Source organism: Polyodon spathula, chromosome 9 (assembly GCF_017654505.1).
Source record: "Polyodon spathula isolate WHYD16114869_AA chromosome 9, ASM1765450v1, whole genome shotgun sequence".
In the NCBI taxonomy this organism is placed as follows: Eukaryota; Metazoa; Chordata; class Actinopteri; order Acipenseriformes; family Polyodontidae; genus Polyodon; species Polyodon spathula.
The window spans coordinates 28,938,503-28,962,351 of NC_054542.1; the positions used below are offsets into that span (position 1 = coordinate 28,938,503).

The 23,849-nt window shown below is 40.8% G+C and overlaps 1 protein-coding gene across 1 annotated transcript; it reads right to left on the reverse strand.

The window, feature by feature from the left end:
• Positions 1-6,233: 6,233 nt before the first annotated feature.
• Positions 6,234-16,619, reverse strand: xk (X-linked Kx blood group (McLeod syndrome)). Its single transcript, XM_041259789.1, has 3 exons — positions 16,248-16,619; positions 12,217-12,479; positions 6,234-7,543 (listed from the first exon to the last, which is right to left on the reverse strand). Exons 1-3 carry the CDS (start codon positions 16,490-16,492, stop codon positions 6,744-6,746), a joined length of 1,308 nt encoding a protein of 435 aa, XP_041115723.1. The 5' UTR covers positions 16,493-16,619; the 3' UTR covers positions 6,234-6,743.
• Positions 16,620-23,849: the final 7,230 nt, after the last annotated feature.

A 23,849-nucleotide genomic window follows, 5' to 3' on the forward strand; every position in this document is an offset into this window, starting at 1 on the left:
ACCGCGGTTCAGGTTGGCATCGACATCGGCGCTGATCGACTTGGCTCTGCCCACTCGGCATCGACAGTGCTTTTCTCGACGCCGTTTCCGGCTCCGATTGATTTGGCACCTGGTAATAGCTTCGAGGCCGTCTACAGCCCGGCACCGACAGCACTACACGTCGTCATCGACTTATCGACTCGGCACCGACCGCGTGAATCTCAACGTTGACCACATGCCGACAGCGCACGCCTCGACTCCAATCTAGGCACGACTGATCGTTTAAAAAAAAAAAAAAAAAAAAAAAACGCATCTGCAGGCTGCTCATTGAGCACAGCAGTTTAAAAAAACAAACAAACAAAAAAAAAACTGCAAACATGTCAGTGCAGTTGACTGGGTCTTCAGCTGGTTTCCACCAGTGTGACCGGTGCTCAGCTAAGCTGCCCAGGCAGGATGAACATCGATCCTGCGGCAGGTGCCTAGGGGCAGAACAAGCGGCCAAGGCACTGGCAGGTGAGCTGGACTGCTCTCCATGTCGGAGAGCAGCCCTATCCCCAGCAGAGGGTCTCTCCTCCAACCAGGGGAGAATGAGATCAGTGGTCCAAGAGCCTCTGCAGAGGTCATCCAGGATGCCCCCTGCTACAGTGACCAGGGAGCTCTCATGCTCATATGGTCACCCTCCCCTACCGCACCACCGGTACAGAGGCGCAGACACCTCTCAAGGGAGGTGAGATGGTCACCTCCGAGGCAGTACCACTTGAGGGGACGCTCACCAGGGGACAGGCGGTCGCTGCGCAGTCACCACTCCCCTTCCTCAAGGGACAGATGTGCACCGTCACAGTTGCCTTGAATGCACCCAAGCTCGGCTGAGCGGCGCTTCATGGAGGTGGCAGAGACTGTAAGGGCTCAGCAGACCATGCTGGAGACCCTATTGAAATCTAAGGGCAGGCTGCCCCCTACCACCGGGCAGCTCCAGCCCCCACAGTCTCATGTCTCATGTCTCATTCCCCATCCCTTCTGCCTAGACCCCCTAGCCCAGACGAGCTATCCTTGTCCGTGTCCAGACTGGACGTCACGCACCAAGCCGCCTCCATTGGGCAGGCCACGGTGGGAGCCTCCGTAACACCCTTGCCACACATGTCGCAGAGGGAAGAGTTCTGGGCCCTAATGCAGCGTTCAGCTGCAGCCATGGACGTTCCCTTGCCAGCAGAACAAGAAGAAAAGGGGAACCGCTTCCGCCAGCAGAAAGGGCACCCACAGCATGCCCTCCCCCTATGCCAGAACTTCCTAGAACTGATGTGCTCCTCCTGGAGCAACCCAGCATCTGCACCCTCAGCCTCCAGAACAGCAGAGTCTCTGCTTCTTACTGCAAGAGCCCAAAAGCGGGCCTAGGCATATTCCCCACTATCGGGGACACGGTCACCGTTTTGGTGCAAGGTTCCACCTTCACCAAGGGGGATAAAGACCCAACCTGTCCGCCCAAGCCTTGCAGAATGACAGATGCGATGCTCAAAAAAGCAGAAGAGCAACTTCATACCGTCTCAGTCCACAGTGTTCCTGGGGATCAAACTGAACTCTGTGAGCATGCTTGCCTCACTGTCGGAACACAGGATTTGGTCATTGGAGACCACACTCTCCCTATTCAGAGAAGACGCACTCCTACAGGTCAAACTATATCAAAGGTTGTTGGGGCTGATGGCAGCCGCCTCGAGAATCCTTCCACTAGGGCTGCTGAGGATGCACCCGCTTCACGCCTGGGTGAATACGCTCAAGGTGCACCCGGTCTGAGATCGATACCCGCTGGTGCGAGTGTCCAAACAATGCCGGAAGACACTGGAGTGGTGGCTCCGTCCCGGAAATCTGTGCCTCGGATCTCCCCTCAGATCCCCTCACAGAAGGGAAGTGATCACTACAGACGCCTCTAGTCTGGGCTGGAGAGCGGTTTGGAACAGGAGAGAAATAAGAGGTCAGTGGAAGGGACATTGGCAGCAAGCACACATAAATGCGCAAGAGTTGCAAGCAGTGAGTCTAGCGTTATTACATTTTCGCCAGCAATTAGCACACAAACATGTGCTGGTGCAGACGGTCAACACCACAGTGGTAGCCTACATAAATCACCGAGGCGGCCTGCGCTCACCAGGTTTTCACTATGCAGCGCACAGACTCCTGTCCTGGACGCACAGAAAGTTGCATTCCATCAGGGCAGTTCACCTCCCCGGTGTGGACAACAAGGCAGCAGACCTCCTCTCCAGAGGAGCTCCAGACAGCTCGGAGTGGAGGCTGCATCCTCAAGTGGTGGAACAGATTTGGGAGAGGTTTCGGCCGGCACGACCTCTTTGCCACAGCCGAGTCCACTCATTGCCCCCTATGGTTCTCTATGGAGGGAGACGGGGGTCCCCTGGGAGTAGATGCGCTAACTCGCTCCTGGCCACAGGGGCTCTTGTGTGCGTTCCCTCCACTACCATTGATACCCCTGACACTAGAGAGGATCAGGGTGGAGAGAGCACAGGCTTTGCTGGTTGCACCCAGATGGCCGAGACGCCCCTGGTTTGCTCTCCTCTCCGACATGTTGTCGGATCAGCCATGGCAGCTCCAGATGCACAAGGACCTCCTGAGCAAGCGAAGGGGCTATTATGGCACCCGAACCCAGCCCAGCTCCAACTCTGGGTCTGGCCGTTGAACGGAGCCGTCCTTTCAGACAAGGTTTGCCAGATGCAGTAGTAGAGACACTACAGTCTGCTAGGGCGCCGAGCACTAGAGCCCAGTACTCATATAAATAGAATGTTTTCCAAGACTGGTGCCTTTCCGAAGGTCACGATGGATACAGTCCAACCAGATGTTTGTCTGCTACGGGTCCCACTGTAGAGGTCATGCCCTATCGAAGCAACGTCTAGTGCACTGGGTTACAGATGCGATACGCTTGGTGTATGAACAGACAGACTCCCCGTTACCGGGGGACATTACGGCCCATTCTACCAGGGGCCAGGCACCTTCGTGGGCTTTCCTTCATGGCACCTCCTTAGATGAGTTATGCAATGCTGCTACATGGACAGGGCAGCTTTTGTATATTTGCTCAGAGATTGCCGGTAAGAGAGGCTCTTCCCATTCAGTAATGGTTGTCATTCTCTTTCAGGGAACCAGGGTTATGGTAATAACCTAATGATTTTATATATATATATATATATATATATATATATATATATATATATATATATATATATATATATATATATATTCTGTATCTTACTGTACATTAAATGCGGGGGGGAAGTGTGGCATACTAGCCTCCCCAAACAAAAGACTCACGCGCCGCCTATGCCACAGGCATATACATAATATAAACTATGCAACTAACTATGTTTATGTCTGCATGAAGCTGTTATATCCCTTTGTATGCCCTGTGATTCTCAATGATGAGCTTGTGACACCAGATTTCTAGCACTGTAAACATGTTTAACATGTTGCTAGTTCAGATGTACTGTCTAGAGAGCGCAGTGTATTAAGTAATAAAATAGATTACTACACAGGTTTCTATAAAATCCTATCTACACTGTAACTAAAATACTTACCTGTGACACCATACCTTGTGAAACTATGTTAAGACAACCAGAATCCCAAGATACATTGACCTCAACATTAAAATCCTTTCAGAGTTCACTAGCTGTGAAAAGAAGTGTAAAAGCCCTATTGTAAAATATTGGAACTGGATTAGGGACCCGCCAGTTCCCAGAGTGGTTTTGCGTTATTGGCTTGCGCCAGTGTAAGTGTGTGTCTGGGTTATAGAATGTTGTATGTATATATACACACACACATACACAGCGCACAAAAACGTGATTTAGAAGTCGGGTCTCATGCATGGGCTAACGCAGATTAAACACTGAATCATGCGCCCAGCCAATCAAAGCACAGTGGGGGCAGTCAATTACAACCAATAAGGATCAACATTCCCTAAGAGGACCTGTGCATCTGCGATAACGAACTGAGGGTATTTTGAAACAAAACAAAGTAAAAAGAAGGCACAAAGCACCTCAAGCAAGGCTACATTTTTCTTTAGCAGTCTGGGGGGGCACAGTGAATACTTGCGAAATAAAAAAAGGAATATATAAGCAAAATTAAGTTACATAAATATATTTTTTCTATTTCACTTGCTGAGCGAGTGAGCAACAGGGGTGGGGATAGCGAAAAATGTAGTTACTATGAGGAGTTTTCTTAAGTTAGGTGTGTATGACTCACTTTTGAACCGTGAACACCGTCGTGCCTTTATTATAAATGCTTTCCTGATAAAAAATATACTGATAGCACGCATTTGAGGCTTATACAACAATAACAAAGCCGCATTTTTTTTTGTTAATCAGCATGTATACATGTGAACCCATCTAAAAGTCTTTGACCTGCCTGGCACTTGCAGCATCTGCTTCCCTCAAACCCTGTAATCTTTCCTCTGTAAATTCAACATCCATTACGGAGAGCTATTTTCTGTGAAACATAAGCCAAGATGAAATTGCTAACCTTCTTCTGAGGAGAGTACTGTAGTGTTCCACCACAGACATCCAAACATCAGAATCACGTTTTGTGGATTCCAAATGTTCGCTCAATTACAGTACGAGCATATTTAAAGGTACAGTATACTTTAGGCAGGGGTCGTGGGGCTGGTCAGGGTTGAGCAGCGGTCTCAGTAGCCACGGCTTCACTTACCCGTTGTCCTCTATCAACCAGCCGTTCAAACTGTCATACCGCTGAAACGCAAATTAGCCAGGATAAACAAGTCATGAGCGGAGCAACGACAGTTTGCATACACATTTGTGATGTAGTTGTTTGCATCACAGATCACACACTACTTGCACGTTGACAGAATAGGTCCCCTTACGATTTATGTAGAAGTTCCAATTCTGTGTTGGTGCGTGTACTTTTGTGCTACAAGCAAACAGTGTGATCACTGCATTTCTTCTTCCAGGTCAGCCTGAAGCAGTTGGCAGATGTCAGTGATTGTCTATTAAGGCGAAATTGCTGCATACATTGTGCGTCAGACAGGCTCAGAAAAGACAGATAACGTAAATATTTGGAGATGTCTCCTCCACTCTCTGTCTGGCCACATAGAAATTATTATTATTATTATTATTATTATTATTATTATTATTATTGTAGTGGATTTATTCTCCGCTATCCAAAGAGAGTTTGTTGTCAGCTCTAGATATTTTAAACAATGTATACAAGGGATGAGTCTACAAGAGACTGTTGTAGAAAGAAGAGTTACATTAGGTTTTATATAGTGTTACAAGGTAGGGTGTGTCTCTAGCTATAATGTCAGAGAATTTTGTGATAAGGCCTTTTGTTCATTACATGTGGTTCCAGCTGTGCTGCAGCCTACCAGAACCAATTGTCCTGAGCAGCTCTTTCCTGGGGCCAGGGTGTAAATCCTTTGATCTGATGGGTTTCAACTGTGGTGTAACTTCTCTCCTGTCTCAGGCAATCCTCCATTATCACAGCACAAGAGCATCAGAACAGAGACAGTCTCAGAGTTATCAACGTTGGTGTCCTGGGGATGGGGAACACTGTTGTTCACAAGCCTGAAGGGCCAGCTGCAGCTGATGTAATCACTGCTTGCTACAGCCTCAAAGGCACCTCGCGTTCAATGAAATGTATGTAGAAATTCAAGGTACACACGTATCATACATAATTTTCCTCTTCATTATTATTATTATTATTATTATTATTATTATTATTATTATTATTATTATTATTTATTAGCAGACACCCTTATCCAGGGTGACTTACAATTGTTAAAAATCACAGCACAAAGCATCACAGTACAAAGTATCACATTATAAAATATTACATTAATCCAGTGCCCACGCCATATTTCTTTTATTTCTCTTTTTCTCTCTCTCTTTTCTTTGCCTGCTTCACTGGTAGTTTCACCAGTATTTACAGTTGACCATGTAATTTGCGCACAGTTTGGACCTGGTTTATGGATGATTATAAGGGTCAAAGTTAAGTAGTTAATTTGTTAATCAATTTGTCAATTCATACTGTAAATTAATCTGTTAATTAATTTGAATTAGACAATTCATAGTCAATTATATATATAATATATATATATATATATATATATATATATATAGCTATATATATAAGTATGTGTCATGGATATAGAAGGTATGTACATCTTCCATATTATATTCTTCCTGTTTAAAGTAGAACTAATTTAGCCCCCCTGGATCTGTAAGGGGAACGGGGTACCGACACCTCCAATGCCCACTGTCATTCACATCCTAGGGTTTCAGTGAATGGCAGATCAAGGCAAAATGTATTTTTATACATATTTTTGGTAGCTAGATAGTTCAACTTTCAGAAGCTTCCTCTTGAGAACCATTAGTGCTTCCTGGGGTTCATTTTGTGTTCAGCATTGTCAAGGTTGAACTGCAACCTGCACAGTACCTGAGTGACCAGACCATTAGGGAAAGTAATTGGTTATTCTGATGGGATTTAACTTGATGATGGAGGTTCCAAAGTAAACTGGGAATGTACAACATGTCAGTGAGTGACTGGGATAAAATAAATACATAGTGAAGTATTGTTATATCGTTGATTTCTTCTCATTTGTGTTAATCAATTCATCTTCGAAAGTAAAAACTTGTTTTGGTGATAGTGTCTGAAAATGCAAGGTGATGCAGCATTCATAGCCATTATTGCCTTCATCTTATGAAGCAATTTAGTTTGCTTTTCAAATTGGCCATTTCTAAATGAGAATCGGATTTATGTGTTTAAGGGTAAACAGACAAGTTCTGACTGGTTTTCCCATTCTGGGACTCATTTGGTGTATCGTTTGCAAAGTCAGCAGTGCTGGATGGCGGCAACCGTGGGTTTGGTCGCTTGCAAAGCAGACAAAAGATGTGAGAGCATGCCCACAGCTCTTGTGTAATGCTGGAGGAGAATAACTTTTTACAGGGGTGGCAGAACTGGTAGAACACAAGCATGAAAAAGATGGCTATGGAGTATCCAATCAGCAGCTGCAGAACAAGCAAAGGAGTGCATACGTACTGGTAGACGTCAGTCTGAAATACACAGCACAGCAGAATGAGAGTGGCGTTCTCTATAAACCTCAGCATGTAATACACCGCCATCCGGTGCCAGTTCTGCGACTTGTTGATTAAGTCAGGGTCACTGAGTTTCAGCTGGACTGCCGACCAGCAAAACATGTTGATTCCGGCGTAGAGAAACGTAAGAAGACACAGCACAATCGTGGTGCCCACTCTTGTCAGAGTTTTCTCAATGTTTTCCGGGAAAGGGAATTTACTCTGCCAGAACAGTATCCAAGGATAGAAGAAGAAGATGAAGAAGTTCAAGAGCACCACCGGGAGGACACATATCTGGAGTACTGAACTGAACAGGACCAGGACCACAACTCTGGTGGCAATTTCAAAACTTCTCCACAGGAATATGCACAGATACGCTGCCGGCTTCACCTCAACTTCATAATCGTCGTACTTGATCTTTACGGCAAGAATGTTGCAACGAAGGGCACCATACACTATCGACAGCAGGGAAATGATCATCAATGTACCTGAAAAAATTAACACACCAAGATATGCACTAAGTCAATTCTGGAAGAAGCATTACAAAAAAATCTGTATCACTATGGGGAAAGAATTATGTTAATATATTTTTCTGGTGACTCTAAATCATAACAATATGGAAAGGATGCCATTCAAAACATCTGTGGACTGAGAAGTACATCTCGTCAATCAATACCTCTTCCCTCTTCCCCTTATGAAAGTTTACCGCTGTATTTTTGAAGTTTTACCACGCCTTTACTGTGCCATAATTTACCCTGGTTTGCCATGTTTATTAATATTCTTCACCATACCTTGCGATTCTTCACAATGCCTACCTGTGCTTTACTCATGTCTCACTATGCTTTTAAAATGTGTCTTGTGTCTTAGGAGCTGCTTCTCATCACCAGGTTTATTGTAATGCATCATGACACGCTTTTCTGTTATAATATTTACTATGTAGTATTCTTCCTCATCAGCAGTTATGTAGGTCACAAATGCTTCAAGGTTGCAGGCTGGTGAAAGTGGCTGCTGCTCCTGCAAACTGTTGGGACTTTCAGACTTGACACTGTTAAACAAGTGTACCCAATACTCACAAGTAGTCTGGGCCATACCTTATGAGGAACACAAAAATAGGTCACTAAAAGTGAAGGGTGCAAAGATAACAGAGCAAATGTCAGCCTGCATCCAATTGTAACACTCTAAACTAATTTTGGGCATCAGGTAGGGTGTGACCCTACCAAAAATAAGAAAATACAAGAGGAGGAAAGTAGATAAACAAGGATGAAATACACATTTTACTATTTCTGCAATGCTGTTACCAGGACACAGGTACTGAAAATAAAAATAAAACAATAAAAGGTCCTGAGCTTCCCCTTGTGCTGGATAACTACTGAGCTACCAGATTGCCGTACAGGGCCATTCTTTAGAACAGCGGTCCTCAAAGTAATTTTGGCACGGGCATAAATTGATCTTACTTGGCTGTTTGTGGACATGCTGACTATTGCATAGGATCTTATGTTACACACTGCCCACTGCCTTCTCGCGACATTTTTATATATATATATCAATATTTTATATATATATATATATATATATATATATATATATATATATATATATATATATATATATGCACTCTAATAAGGCCATGTCTCAGGTAGTAATTGAGCGGGCTGCGCTTATTCTTTAAATAATTTACATAAAATGTAAATCTTTTTTTAAATATCATGTTTACACAGATAACCGTGAATAAACTAAAATAAAAAAGTGTAGCTAGCGTCTCGCTTTGTTTCAATTTGACAAATTTGTCAACACTACTCTGTTTTAAAGATCGCTCATCTCCAGTACAATTATTCAGAGAAAGTGGATTGTTAACTAAATTGACTACAGTGTTTCCATTGTCTTGTGAAATAAAAAAAAAACAGAGATACAAAATTAAATTCTACATACTGAAATGTATTGTTTTTCTCAATAATAGTCGGCGAAAGTCAGTGCTTACCCAGCATATTAATACCCCGCCACGAATGATTGGACAGTTGCCAGATCTTTCACTTTCCCATTGGCTACTCACTCGCCTTCAATTTTCATGCAGAATACCGTGAACGGCCTCTGCTTGCTTTTGATTGGACAGCTGCGTAAAACTTGGCAGATATTTGACTCTCCTACTGGTTAAACTTACAGTCGGTACCTGCACCTGAAATAGACACAGTTTATGTCCCACCCAGCTAACTTATGATTGGGCTACCACAAAAACAATGCAGCTATTCAATTGGTTGATCGCATCGCAAAAGCCATTAATGAAAAGAAATGTTGCGTACGTACAAGCACAGCATAAGCAAGCAGCACCTTCAACAGACTGCTGTGGACCTTTGTTGGAAAACATGTTTTAAGAATAATTTAACATAATTTAAGAACTGCTGCCATGGGCACAATGGCCTGGCTTCGTGGGCAAGCATTTGCCTGCGGGCACGACTTTGAGGACCACTGCTTTAATAAGATAGAAACATGTTTAGACAGAGAAACATGCTCATAGAAAAAGACAAAAAGAAAATAGTTAAAGCAAACTCATAGGCACAGGCACAATAGTAATATGTTTTATTTTTCAAAGAAAATAAACAAAAAAGGCCAAGTCTTCTAAGCTAAAATTCAGTCCAGTCCTTAATGCCCATAAGGAAATAGCCACATACACAAATAATAATAATTAGGCAAAAACAAAACTCATGAACAATCAACAGCAACTCAATAGCGCACATATAGTGCCTTGAAAAAGTATTCAGCCCCCATATCCTTGCCCGCAAAGAGTTCGCAAAACGTCATCTAGAAGATACTGCAATTATGTGTCAGAACATCTTGTGGTCTGATGAGACTAAAGTGGAACTTTTTGGCCTGAACACTAAGTGGTATGTGTGGTGCAAATCAAACACTGCACACCTGCCAGGTAACACCATCCCCACCGTAAAGTATGGCAGTGGTAGCATCATGTTATGGGGATGCTTTTCAGCAGCAGCAAGACCTCAAAATTGCTGTCTATCACCATTCCCCAACTACCCTGACACAGCTTGAGCAATTTTGCAAGGAGGAATGGGCAAATATTGATCCATCACAGTGTGCAAAGTTAATAGAGACTTATCTGAAAAGACTACTGGCTGTAATAGCTGCCAGAGGTGGTTCAACCAAGTATTGACCCAGGGGGGTGAATACTTAAAAAATGATTTCAGTTTTTTAATTTTTATTATTTTATTGTTTACTATTTTCTTTATTTTTTTGGGGGGGAGGGGGGGGGGGGGGGACTCTGTGAAGAATAATGTGTGACTCACAAATAAAAATTCCCACTCTAATGCATCAAAATCCCAGGCTGTGAAACTCGTGAAAAAAGGGATAGGGGCTGAATACTTTTTCAAGGCGCTGTATATAGGCAATTTTAGAAATGTCAAGATAAACATATCTGTAATTCTTTGAAAGACTTTTAATCTGCAAACCTGTCAGTGGTCCCAAAACATTCTTCAGTAGAAATGTACGCTGTTCAGCACTTAACTGTCTTGAAAACTCATTTAGAGCCATTCTACACTAGAATGTCCTGATGCTAACATGTGTTTTTTTAATTACTCTTGTTCTATAAATGAAACAATAAGAGAAAAAATTTAATCTTCAATCTGTTTTGTGCTCTGCTTATTCGAGTGGCTCTGTTCCTCTCCATCCACATTTTTCTTTTTTTTTTTTTTTTTTTTTTTTTTAAGTGACAGGGGTAGACAACTTCACAAAACCCTCACGCCAGGTCTAAAAACAGTAGCTAAAAATATTCAAAGAGACACAGTATTCCAAAGTTTTAAAGCTTTTATAACAAAAGTGTACTTGCATGCATTCAGAACTCCCTTCATTGCTCTACATATAAACAAATGATTCAGAAAGCACTTTACAAATCTTTAAAAGCAAATGGTCGACACTGCACTTTGGTTTGTGGCCTTAACACAAATTGAAACATTGGCTTTGGGATACAATGATGATGTGTGTTGTAAAGAGGTTTAATTCATTGTTGGCATCCAATTGAACCCTGTACGTGGAAACTAGAGCTACTCCTCACAGAGTACAGCTAAAAGTGTTACCATGAAAACATGCAAAGAAACATTACGGCAACTTCACGTCTCATTTGTGAAGCAAATTTTTTTACAATAGATGTGCTTACAAAAGGGTTTGACAAAAAGCAGAAACACCTGCACTCTATGTAGGACAGTTCTGTGTATTTAGCCTGGTATTTGCAGTACAGGTTCTGAAAGTTTTAACAGTGAGCCATTGTAGATGTTACAGAGTCCTCCAGTGTGTTTTATTCCCCCCCATTACTTTTGGGCATTTGTTTTATTTAGTTTGTGTATAAAGCTCTGGTAATTAGTTCTGTTGTCTACATTGCCAATTTAAATAATGAGACAGAGTCCTATGTTGTTCATTTTTTTTTTTTTTTTTTAATTTAAGTCGTTGCCAGTTATTTTTGTTATTTTCTCCCAATTTGAAATGGCCAATTGTTATTTAGGCTCAGCTCACCGCTACCACCCCTGCGCTGACTCAGGAGCGGTACGCAGTAACAGGTAAGCCCGCAGACGCCCTGCCAGACCTCAGGGGCGCTGGCCAGTACCAGGTAAGCCCGCAGACGCCCTGGTGCGCTGGTTCAGACGCAGGTAAGCCCGCAGACGCCCTGCCAGACCTCAGGGGTCGCTGGTGTGCAGTGAGCTGAGGACACCCTGGCCGACCTAAACCCCTCCTCCCGCGACATTCAGCCAATTAAGCGCCGCCTCCTGGGAACTCTACGGTCGGACCGGCGACGTCCAAACTAAAGGTATAGGGCGCATCCCTTACTGGATGCACCACTAGGGAGCCCCCTTATTATTATTCTTCTTTACCGTGCCTTGCTATTCTTCATAATGGTCACCTATGCTATACCACACTTCACTATGCTTTATAACCTGGTGCACTGGTCAAGCTGTGGATCACAGGGAACAATGCCCCCTACTGAGCCACCAACCCCACTTTCAACCGCACCTGACCCACAAAGACACCCCCCCCATATCACTGTACTTAGCCAGGCTCCAAGGTGGTTTCAGACAATTCCCTGATAAACGTTCTAAAAATACAAATGAATGCACTAATAAAAGGCATGTAAACCTGCAGATATCCAGCAGAACATACACACCTCGTCCAACTGAAATGTACTGCTGCAGCACACAGATGTAGAGCTGAAGAGTGAGCTGAGGAGCTGACCCCAGGAAGGCTTGGATCACTGACGTCCTGGCGAAAGCAGCCCGATGTGTAAACAGCTTGCCCTCTGCCTGACCCACTTCTTTTTCAATCTCTTCTGAAAAGCCATCCTTGGGCATCTGCCTTTTCCTTGTAATACTAACATATGGCTCTTCGATATTATTAGCATAGCCATAGATGAAAAAAGCTTCCAAACACCTGAAACAAAGTTTTACATAGCGTCAGTGTTTTTAACTACCATCGCAACTGATCTGTTTCAACTTAATGCTGATTCTTTCTTTGAACATTTCCACATCTGAATGTTTTTTGTTTGTGAATTGTAACATTTCTAGAACAGCACATTAACATGGTAAATGTTATTACAGATATCCATTTATTTTAGGATTTAAGGATAATTTATTTTAGGGTCTGTGAACATTTTATAGAATATATCAATATGTTCTGCTGTGGTCTAGACCTCTCAAGCTGATGTGGTGAATTAGGCCAGCAGGATGGGCTGTGGCTAGGCCAAGTACCTTTGTAGAATGAGTAAGGAGATTTAAGTTAGGAAACAAAAACAATACAGATTTTTGACGTTGTTTATAATGCACAAAAGTAAGTGCTGCAAAATTATCATGGCCCACTAGTCTCACCTCAAGGAGCATACAGTATAGCCACCTGTAGCTAAAATGAGGCAGGCAGGCTCGCAGGAAACACAACCCTGAAAGACAAAGCTAGCTGGGAGGAGGGTGAAACAAATTGTTCAACGGCAACTATAGTTCCCTAAAGAAATACCAATATATTTATTTGTAATAAAATGGTCATGATGACCATATATTCCTACAAACTGTAAATTACATTTAATGAAGAACCATTTGGTGGAGTAGCTATATAGCACTTGAGTTCACAATTATCACAATATAGCCTCTTTTAATCAATAATTATCTTCTAATAAAATAGTTTACCTATGAAAGCAAACAATAACTAAATACAGAGAACATGCTATTATGACAAAGAAATATAAAAATATGTATAAAAAATGTAAGGCCTGGACACACCAGCGCGTCGCTAGACTACTACACCAGCGCGTCGCTAGACTACTACACCAGCGCGTCGCTAGACAGTGCTACACCAGGGCGTCGCTAGACAGTAGTACACCAGCGCGTCGCTAGACAGTACTACACCAGCGCGTCGCTAGACAGAGCCACACCAGCGTATCGCTAGACAGTGCCACACTGGCTTATTGCATCGCTAGACAGTGCCACACCAGCAAGTCACTAGACAAAGCCATACCAGCAAGTCGCTAGACAGAGCCACACCAGCGCGTCACTAGACAAAGCCACACAAGCAAGTCGCTAGACAGTGCCACACCAGCGCGTCACTAGACAGTGCCACACCAGCACGTCTATACCCAAGCGTCAATTCCCTTTCCCAGGTAAAAATGTACTTCTATAGCATTCCATTTTGTGCGAAAATACCCTCCCTCTCCCACTGTTGCTCTTAGCTAATAAAAAGAAAATATGGCTGTATTTTGGAAAGACAAGGAAAGTGTGACATCAACAGAAGAAGAGGAGGAGGAAGAAGAGATCCGTACAGTACATAATTTTGAATGTAAATGATTTGAACTTCATAAAAAGGGAATTTAAAATAAATCTTCTAAAATAAAGAACCTTTATCTTTAATACTCTTTAGTACTGTGCCTATTTAAACATAGATAGATAAGACAGTATGCGTATTTGTGTGTGGTGGTGGTGGGGGGGGTGTACTTTTTAATTGTATAAACATGTTGTGTGCAAACAGTCAGTATTACTAGACCACAGTTTTACAGCAACTAACTATGTAGCAAAAGGTCAGAACGGTACATCCTGATGTTTTGTTTAATAAAGACTGAATCAGCAAAACAAAGTACAAAATAATCAGTCATATTCACTGATTGTTCAAACTGAATATCATTTTCTGAATTAACTGTATATGATAGCTTTCAGATCGATCTTCTAAGTCAGTGCATAAGTCATTTTACAATGCTATAACACTCACTGAATTTCAGACACTTCCGAGTAAAAAAGACAGGCTTACATAGAAACTAGATCAAAAAGTGACGCGAGGTGAAGCGACGTGACGCAACGTGCTGGTGTGCCCATGCCTTTATGAGGATCACTGTACAGTATGCCCTACAGGTAGCCCATGACTCAAAGTAGTTCATTTGAAAACTCCAGTTGCAGAACTGCACTTGCTTTACTTTTAGGCATGATCTCATTCTCTACAATGCTCTGGAGTGTGCTGGTGAGGTAGGTGTGACTGGGAATTTGAATGTGGCTACTAGGCTTTGTGTTTTTTGTTTTCTAAACCTTTGAACACTGTAGTTTGACAGTATTTCTGAGTGATATACAATAAAAAGCACACCTTTTTTTGGAGTTAAACTTAACGTGCAGAAGTACACAGTCTTCTATGATCTCTTTACTGCACTGTAAACTGTTTTAATGATCAGCAATAAAACAAAACTGCTCAGTCTATAGCTTCAAGAGGTATTTTGTAGCTTCCTAGATACAGTACTGCCTTCTGGGGTGAAGCTGCATTACTTATAAAAACTGCTAAATAATTAATTAAAAAAACAACTGCAGAACTGCACTTGTTTTGTTCGAGTGTGTTTGTGTGACTGATAGATAACAAACCCTCTCTACTATAAAAGGCTGCCTAACAGTAAACAGCGGAGAGACCTATAACGTCAGAGTTATGGACACCTTGGGAATAGAAGTTGTTTGTAAGTCTGAAACTCTGAAAAAAGTTATACAAATAATAATTATACAGTGTTGATAATCATAATGTGACATGATACAGATACAAGCGTTCTGATACAAAACATCAAACACATAACCGTTTCAGCCACTACAGTTTATGTAATTCCAGTGATTTCAATAGTACTGTATATAAATCCAGTCAGACAAGTCTTCAGCATTCATGCATACCTAAATATTAGTTAGATTCAATTTGACAATAATTCTCCTGAGTAAACTAACAAGACAACAGTATTTTTCTACAGTATGAAGCCATATGGGCCTCATGTAATATTATACTGAATTACCAATAAAGTAATGGATTTTTGCCTCTCCTCCTCTTGTCTTTACAATATGATAAATAACTTACCATCGAATCACAGGGCTCCATCACCATACAGTATTACTTCTGTGTATTCACCCATTTATAAAGTGAATACAAGAGAATTTAGAAAACAATTGTCCAATCTAATTAATTTAATGTCATTTAAAGGAAATTATTTGAACATGTAGGTCTGCTAATTAAATATTGGCTACAATTAATTACATTAATGATGAATTACAACACCAGGTCATAATCATTAGAAAAAATAATTCTGCAATCATATCATGACATATATAAACACCAATCACCACAGTGCAGATGCTATACTAGCTATATACAGTACAGTATTCAATCGTAAATCGTTTAACGGTAGAAGAGCTCTCGTAGCAGTGGAGAACAACAAGCATTCCATTCCACGGGCCTGTGTAATGAAATAACAATAAAAACAACCAAACAAAAAATACACCGACAGTATTTGGGCATGTGATGAGCCACGAAGGTAACCATCCGTGTTATGCTTAACGCAGGACTATTTATTTATTTATTAAAATTACAAACAATTATTTCTACCACATATGCAAACGCAATATTGTTACCTAAATTATTTCCACGCGAATTATTTACTTATTTATTTAAATAACTGATCGAATTTCTGATATAGGCTAAACAGTTCATTTGGCTGGCAATCCCTGTTTTAAAGTCCCAGATATGGTAATAGATTGTGAGTTTAATTTAAAATAACCCGGCCCAAATACTGCTTTAAAATATGAAATCGTGTACAGAATTGATGGAGGACATAGACACACCATGATGTATATACTGTATGTTCTTTTTCAAGCCAGATACAATGTATGCGCTTTACATCCAGTAAAAGGAGCCATAGCCTACCTGACGAAAGGTCCCAGCTGCAAAATATGCAGCAGCAGAACGAGAGGTCTATCCCTGCTCAAGTCCCTGTGAATGAACGTTAGGGTAAACTGTACCAGCACAGATGGGACCAGAGCGAAGAGGAGAGTCAACCCCTGCCAGATCTTGTCCCCCCCAGATCTGTACGTGCTGCTCAGGTACAGGGCTGCTGTCGTCTCTGCAGTAAACAGGGAGACAGACACAAAGATGGAGCTCGGAAATCGCATACTCAAAGAGCCATAGGGAGAAGCAAAACGGCTTCTTTCCTACATATCAGAAGAAAACAGTGGTGATCCACCCAGCTCTGGCACAATGTCTTCGCGTTCGGATGCGGTGTCAGCTGCTTCAGCAGAGAAATTCTGCAGGTTGTTTTCCTGCAGTGACACACTAGAGGGCAACAGAGAGGCTTTTAAAACAGAACAATGCCGAAAGGTATTGACAATGTCGACCCAAGGGGCTTTTTCGACCTGAAAAAAAGAAACAAGGACCAGGGGTCACAAATTGAATTATATAAAGGGGCATTCAGAACAGAATTTTTTTTTTTTTTTTTACATAGAGAATTGTGAAGTCTGGAACCAGCTCCCCAGTAATGTGGTTGAAGCTGACACACTGGAATCCTTCAAGAAGCTGCTTTATGAGATTCTGGGATCAATAATCTACTAACAACCAAACGAGCAAGATCTCGTTTGAAAACTTTACGTTCTAACTATATTTTACACACAAGCTGCATTACAGGCGAATCTAATGCTCAGTCAGTTGACTGCGAGGTCTGTTACTGTAGGATGGTGACTAAATGCACACCAATTTATTTTATCATTATATTAAATTATTTTTTATAATTCTTGAAATGTTTCCAGATATTCGACTTTACCAGGAGTCTATTTTAATGACATGGACAGCAACGACAGTGGTCACCTAGAAAGCTTTAAACTATGGTATATTCTATATATATATATATATATATATATATATATATATATATATATATATATATATATATATATATATATATATATATATATATATATATATATATATATATCATGGTGTAGTATTCGGTAAACTTTTTTTCTTCGGTATTATGATTTTGACTATTAAGATGTCCTTTTATATGAATTTTCGAACTGGGTAAGACCATCAGTTCTGGGTAGTGAAGGTAAAATTTTGTGTTTTCAAGGTTTGGACAAAAGTTACCCACAGTTGTGGGTGTCATGCCATTAATGACGCAGCAAATTAATGATCAGCAAAATGAGAATATGTAAAAAAAAAAAAAAAAAAAAAACAATCTAACAGTAAAACCTGGGACAGCATACCAAGGTGCATGTGACTGTTAGTTCAGGTACCATAAATCCAGGTTTACTTTATAGACTAAGCAAGTCCAACTTTCACTTTTTTTTTTTTTTTGTCACCTGATCCTGTTATGTTTGCAATCATTCTCACTGGTTCTTATAGTAATCACTCAGATACTGCTTTTTTAATCTATATTTTTTTATAAGTCTGTGCTAAAGTGCTTTCACTCGGGAGTTCAGGAGAAGCTAGGGCAAATCAGATCAGGGCAAATCAGCCAAAGTGTGCCATCAGCTGTACTGATCTGCCCTTTTGGATCAAGTGTCCTCTTGTTTCTCTAGCCCTGGGTGGTGCTGGCCCTTATTAACATAGACATCTTTGTTCATCTAACCTACATTGCATACACCTGGACCGAAGTGTAGCCCCTGAACTCCTAATGAAAGCACTTGAGCACAGATTTATATTTAAAAACCACACACAGTATTTGCATAATCGCGTATAGAGCAAGTTAAGGATAAACAACTAAGACAGACAGATAAAACCGGATTTCTTATGAACCCAGCAAAGGTCATTGTACAGTACGACTGTTTAACTTGGAAATCAGAGCCCTTTGTGATCATTTGCTCTGTCTATGTTAATTGATAAGGGACTTATCCTTCACAAAGGATAACATTTGGAGTAAATAATAAGCAGCACAGTAGATTCTGCAGACATGAGAGAAAAATGAAACACACTCCAACAAATGTAGTATTAAAAGTTTGGAATCCATGACAGAAACTATATAAAGAATTTAAAGCCACCATATTCTCCATTTAAAAAAACAAACAAAAGTATCTTGTCTTGATCAACATCTCTCTCTCTCTCTCTCTCTCTCTCTCTCTCTCTCTCTCTCTCTCTCTCTCTCTCTCTCTCTCTCTCTATATATATATATATATATATATATATATATATATATATATATATATATATATATATACTGAGTGTGTAAAACATTAGGAATACCTTCCTAATATTGAGCTGCACCCTCTTTTGCCCTCAGAACAGCCTCAATTCGACTGGGCATGTACTCTACAAGGTGTTGAAAACGTTCCACAGGGATGCTGGCCCATGTTGACTCCAATGCTTCCCACAGTTGTGTCAAGTTGGCTGGTAGTGGATCTCTACTCCAAACAGCTCATTCCATCTCATCCCACAGATGTTCAATTGGATAGAGGTTTGGTGACTGTGCAGGCCACTACAGTAAGCTGAATTCACTGTCATGTTCCTGGAACCATTCTTGGACAATCCTAGCCTTGTGGCATGGGGCATTATCCTGCTGAAAAAAATCCATTAGCAGATGGATACACTGCTGCCATGAAGGGATGCACCTGATTGGCAATGATGTTCAGATATCCTTTGGCATTCAAATGTTGCTCCACTTTTATCAAGGGGCCCAATGTGTGCCATGAAAACACACCCCACACCATCACACCACCGCCACCACGTGGCATGATGGATGCATGTACTCATGTGGTTTTCTCCATACCCTAGTCCTCCCATCAGCATGAAACAGCAGGAACCAGGATTCATTAGACAAGGCAATGTTTTTCCAATCCTCTAGTGTCCAGTGTTTTCGTTCCTTAGCCCACTGCAACCACAGTTTCTTGTGTTTTGCTAAAAGAAGTGGAACTCTGTTAGGTCGTTGGCTGCCATACCCCATTCATGTCAAGGTACAACGAGTTGTGCATTCTTTTATTGGTCTTTCGGCACCAATGTTGTACTGGACTGTCAATTGACTAACTGTAGCCCATCTGTTGCTCTGCACAATTCGTGTCAGCCTCCTTTGGCCTCTTTCATCAATGAGCCAATGACACACTCAAACTGATGTGCCTGGCACCTACTACCATACCCCGTTCAAAGGCACTTAAAAAAAAAAAATATATATATATATATATATATATATATATATATATATATATATATATATATATATATATATATATATATATATATATAATTCAATAAGAGACAAGTAATTTATTCACATTTTATTTTAATAGACAAATTGAAACATGACAAGAATACTTTCTTGGCCTCAATTCTCTTTGACTGGGAGACTTGGTCTGCCCTCATTATTACTGAGATAAGCATTCCTCACTCCTTCATTTGAAGGGTACAAATGTTCCCATATAGAGTAAATGGGAATCATTTTCAGGTGAAATTAGGGTTAAAATGACTCTCAAAACAGAAGAAAAGCTTGCAGAAATGCCAGAATTCCTTCCTGCAATAGAAGAACTGCAGGTGAACCAGCTGTGGTATTTGTTTGCTTGCGGGAGGCTGACATGTTTTTAGCCACAGGTTTTTTTTTGCCTAAGGCATGTTAAGCATTATGCTGGCATTTCTTTAATATTAATTGAATTAATCAAATATGACATCTACCTTGAAGCCTCTTACTAAAATGTCTTTAGATGTTAATCTAAACTGTTAAGGTTATTATCAATTAATCATTTAGCAGACACTTTTATGCAAAGCAACTTGCACAGACTAGGGGGTGAACGATGCATCACAACTGCTGCTGCAGAGTCACTTACAATAGGACCTAGGTTTGAAGTCTCATCCGAAGGAGGAAGCACAAGGAGGTTAAGTGACTTGCTCAAGGTCACACACCGTGAGTCAATGGCCGAGCTGGGATTGAACCGGGAACCTCCTGGTAACAAGCCTCTTGAACCACTGGACCACCAAGCCTCAGAACATAGAACACCCCACTGCCAGTGTTTCATCCAACCCAAACACAATTACTACTATATTGCAATCATTTGTTTTTGATTTAAGGATTGGGAGGTTTTCAGAAAGAGTTCCTGATGTGCGTAGTAATATCTCACAAATTAAAGAGAAAGTAGGCTACAATTTCATTTTTTTACTTTGCCTTGTTATGATATTTGCAATTACGTTGAGTTGTTCTGGGTTCAATTGATCCAGCATGGACTTCTTATCAGTTTTTTCTCTATAGTACATGCCTGTTTATGATCTTGTCTGGAAATGATTAACTGCCAAGGGCTTCCTCCTTCTGTTCGGTCATTTTACAAAACAGCCCTTTAAACTTGATTGATCCCACCTGCTTATTCTCTCAATACTATTGAATAGGTTGGGCCAGCAGAGGTGAATCAACACCCTGTCACATGGTTTGACTGGAATGAGGTAGTCAGTTCAGTGCCAGACAGCTTGAATTCTCCAGACAAAACAAGGTAAAGACAGATATAGACATGATCAACAAGAACTTAGATCCACCAACAATGATCATTAAAAGACAAGGGACAGATGATACAATACAATCTGAAGCTACTTAGACAGTGCAAACTGTCTAAGTAGCTGTCCAATTGCATTTCACGAGACCGAAATTGTGACAGCTGAAACTACCCTCATAAAAGTTTACCAGGACATCTTTTTTTGCATTGTATTTTTCAGGGTATTTTTACTGTTTTATAATGCTTTCCCAAGGTTATACTAAGCATTTACCAGATACACTTTGCTATGCTTACTATGAGAAACATTTAGAAGGGAACGTTTGGGAAATGCATCAAACTGAACTGCTAAACTAGACTGATATTGTTCAGAACACCAAGAGGTTGACTGATGAACTTAAAACCCACCAGGATAAACCCCAGCTGTGTTTTTTTTTTTTTAGTGTTTTACAATATCAGAGGGTCCACCTCAATCCCTTATTTTTAACGGTATGGATGGTAGATGCAACCAAGATTGATTCCCCAGTACAGTAACACACAGAAATGCAGTCTAAGTATCATTTTAAAATGTTACACCAGCAGATGTCATTCTACCCAAACAAATAACCAGGGACTGTGTGAACCAGTGGTTCTCAAACCTTTTCTAATAAGGGACCTCTTTAATGTAAGTTTTGTCTACTTTACTCCCCTTTGTAAAATTTTAAAAAATTTAAATCAATAACCTTGAGCAGGAAATACATGCCTTACAAAGCAAAAAACAAAACAAAACAAAACAAAAAAAACCACAACCAGACATAAATTGGGCCTACAAAAACATTTACGCAAACAGTGTAAGCAGGACTCGGACTGTTGGGCTTGCATTCTATACACACTAAAAGACTAACTTGCAAGGGGTTCTGGGAGTTGTAGTCATTCCAACTTGAGTAGCAAGAAGTAGTAGGCTATCAGAGGACGTTTTGGAAACTAGCAGTAATAGATGAGGAACCTGAAGCTAGAGAACATAATTGTATAAATTGTATTTAACATGCCATTTCATGTTTCTTTGAGATTAATAAACCACCACAGGTTTGCTATGAATGCAGTGTCAGTCTCTGTGCATTGTCCTTGGTACCAAGTTTTTTGTATTGCAATAGTAATGCCTGATACTATTATACTTTATATGCATATCCATAATAGTATTACATCAGCAATGTATGTTAAACTTGTGCTTACGTTTTCTACCAGCAGATGGCAGTATTTCCAAATATGTTATTCTACAAGACACTATCTACATTGGCAGCATGATAAGTGTTTGACATATACAGTAATTGAAAGAGCAAAAAAAAATAAAACAAAAAAAAAGGCTGAATTTTTTTCACATTCCCAGGGATAAGCCTCCCAACTAACATTTCATTTCTGAAATATGTTTTCATCCAGCATGACTTTCTTGACATATCTTGACTTTTTTTCTCTTGTAAAATGCCACCTGTAAACTCACTGAGGGAAAATGCTCTTTTGTCCATAGCACATTGCACTGTTTGACAAGGTTAAATGACTTTTCCAATCTGTGATTTGTAAAGATCCTCTCATCCCGTTTAGATTTACGATTTGGCAAAACAATCCTTTAATGTGTATCCTTGTATTTAAACGTGTGTGCCAATCCCCCAAAAGTATTGACAAACAAACAACCATCTTCAACACAAGAAAAGGATGACCATGGATAATGTTACTATTGTTTTTAAAGCTTTAGTAATCCAGTAACTGGTTTAGTGTTGTAACACAAAATTGTACTGCTGGTTCTTGTATTTAATGCATCTTTTAAAGCGCTTTGTGATGGTGTTCCCCTATGAAAAGCGCTATATAAAATAAAGATTGATTGAAAAGCTGTTTACGTAGGACTATTGATGTTATTGCTGTAAGTCAATCAATAGATGTAGATTGGATTATAGTACATTATTATAATTCTACAAAATTGACTTCAGCAGAGACCTATGTTCTGAGGATCATGACATTAACAGTTTTGATTAAAATCTAAAGATATTTTAGCAAAAGGCTTTCAAGGTAGATGTCTTGTTTGATTAATTGCTCTGTTTGTAATATTAAAGAAATGCCAGCATAGTTCACTGCTCCAGGAATGTGTGTCGCCTGCAGGGACAGCAAGTTCCTCTGAGCCCATAGTAACAGCCTGAAGGCAATGCAATGCAACCCCGGGGACCGTAGGCCACCCTGGTGGTTGACATACGCCACCACTGTTGTCTTGTCTGTCCGGATCAACACAAGTATACCTCTTGGCACTGGGAGGAAATGGCGGAGAGTAAGTGAGACCTTCTGCTGCTCCAGCCTGTTTATATGCAGAGACGTCCAGCAGTCCGCAGACTACTCTCCCTTCCCAGACTGCCCCCCAACCCAAGTTAGAGCCATCTGTCATCACCACTTGGTGGTTGAAAACAACTCTCAGATGTACATCCTTGCGCAGGTGAGAGGTCATCCTCCACCACCGTATGGCTTGAGAAGAAAAAAGAGAAATGGCTTCCTCAAGATGACAGTTTTAATCCTTCGGTGGGCGGGACCGAGTGTGTTATCCCAGGAAGGGGCCTATCGGCAGCTCTGGTATAGAGAGCTCAGCAATGCCTACCCAATGGGCAAGCACATCCCATACATAATGTTGTTGGTGGTTGTCTTCGAATTGAAAGGGAACTAGAATACACATTTGCTACATACTACTTAAAATGAATCCAGGTGATCCTAGTTTTCAAACAGCAGAAAAGCTGAAACGAGCCAGAATAATCAAACATGGACCTTCAGTTCACCTGTTGGAGATTTTGGAGGCAATTTAAAACATTTAATATAGCGAGACTGAATCTAGCTTCTTGCGCAATTACATTTTACATTCAATAGTGAATAGTTAATATGTTGTATTAAATGGGCATCTGATTCCATTATGTTTGATTGATTCTACTAAAATGAATTATATTTACTATTACTTATGTTTAACAATGTTTACCAATGCATGTGATTAGAAATCTCAGATGTACATTAGTCTCTTTTCTCATTTTGAGTAAACCACATAGTGACAATATCACATCTATTTTCTAGA

Coding starts and splice junctions, on each gene's coding strand:
- xk (XM_041259789.1), bottom strand. CDS start 16,492: ATGCGATTTCCGAGCTCCATCTTTGTGTCTGTCTCCCTGTTTACTGCA. Junction 12,480..16,247: donor CAGCTGGGACCTTTCGTCAG/GTAGGCTATGGC, acceptor ACTTTGTTTCAG/GTGTTTGGAAGCTTTTTTCA. Junction 7,544..12,216: donor GTACATTTCAGTTGGACGAG/GTGTGTATGTTC, acceptor TAATTTTTTCAG/GTACATTGATGATCATTTCC.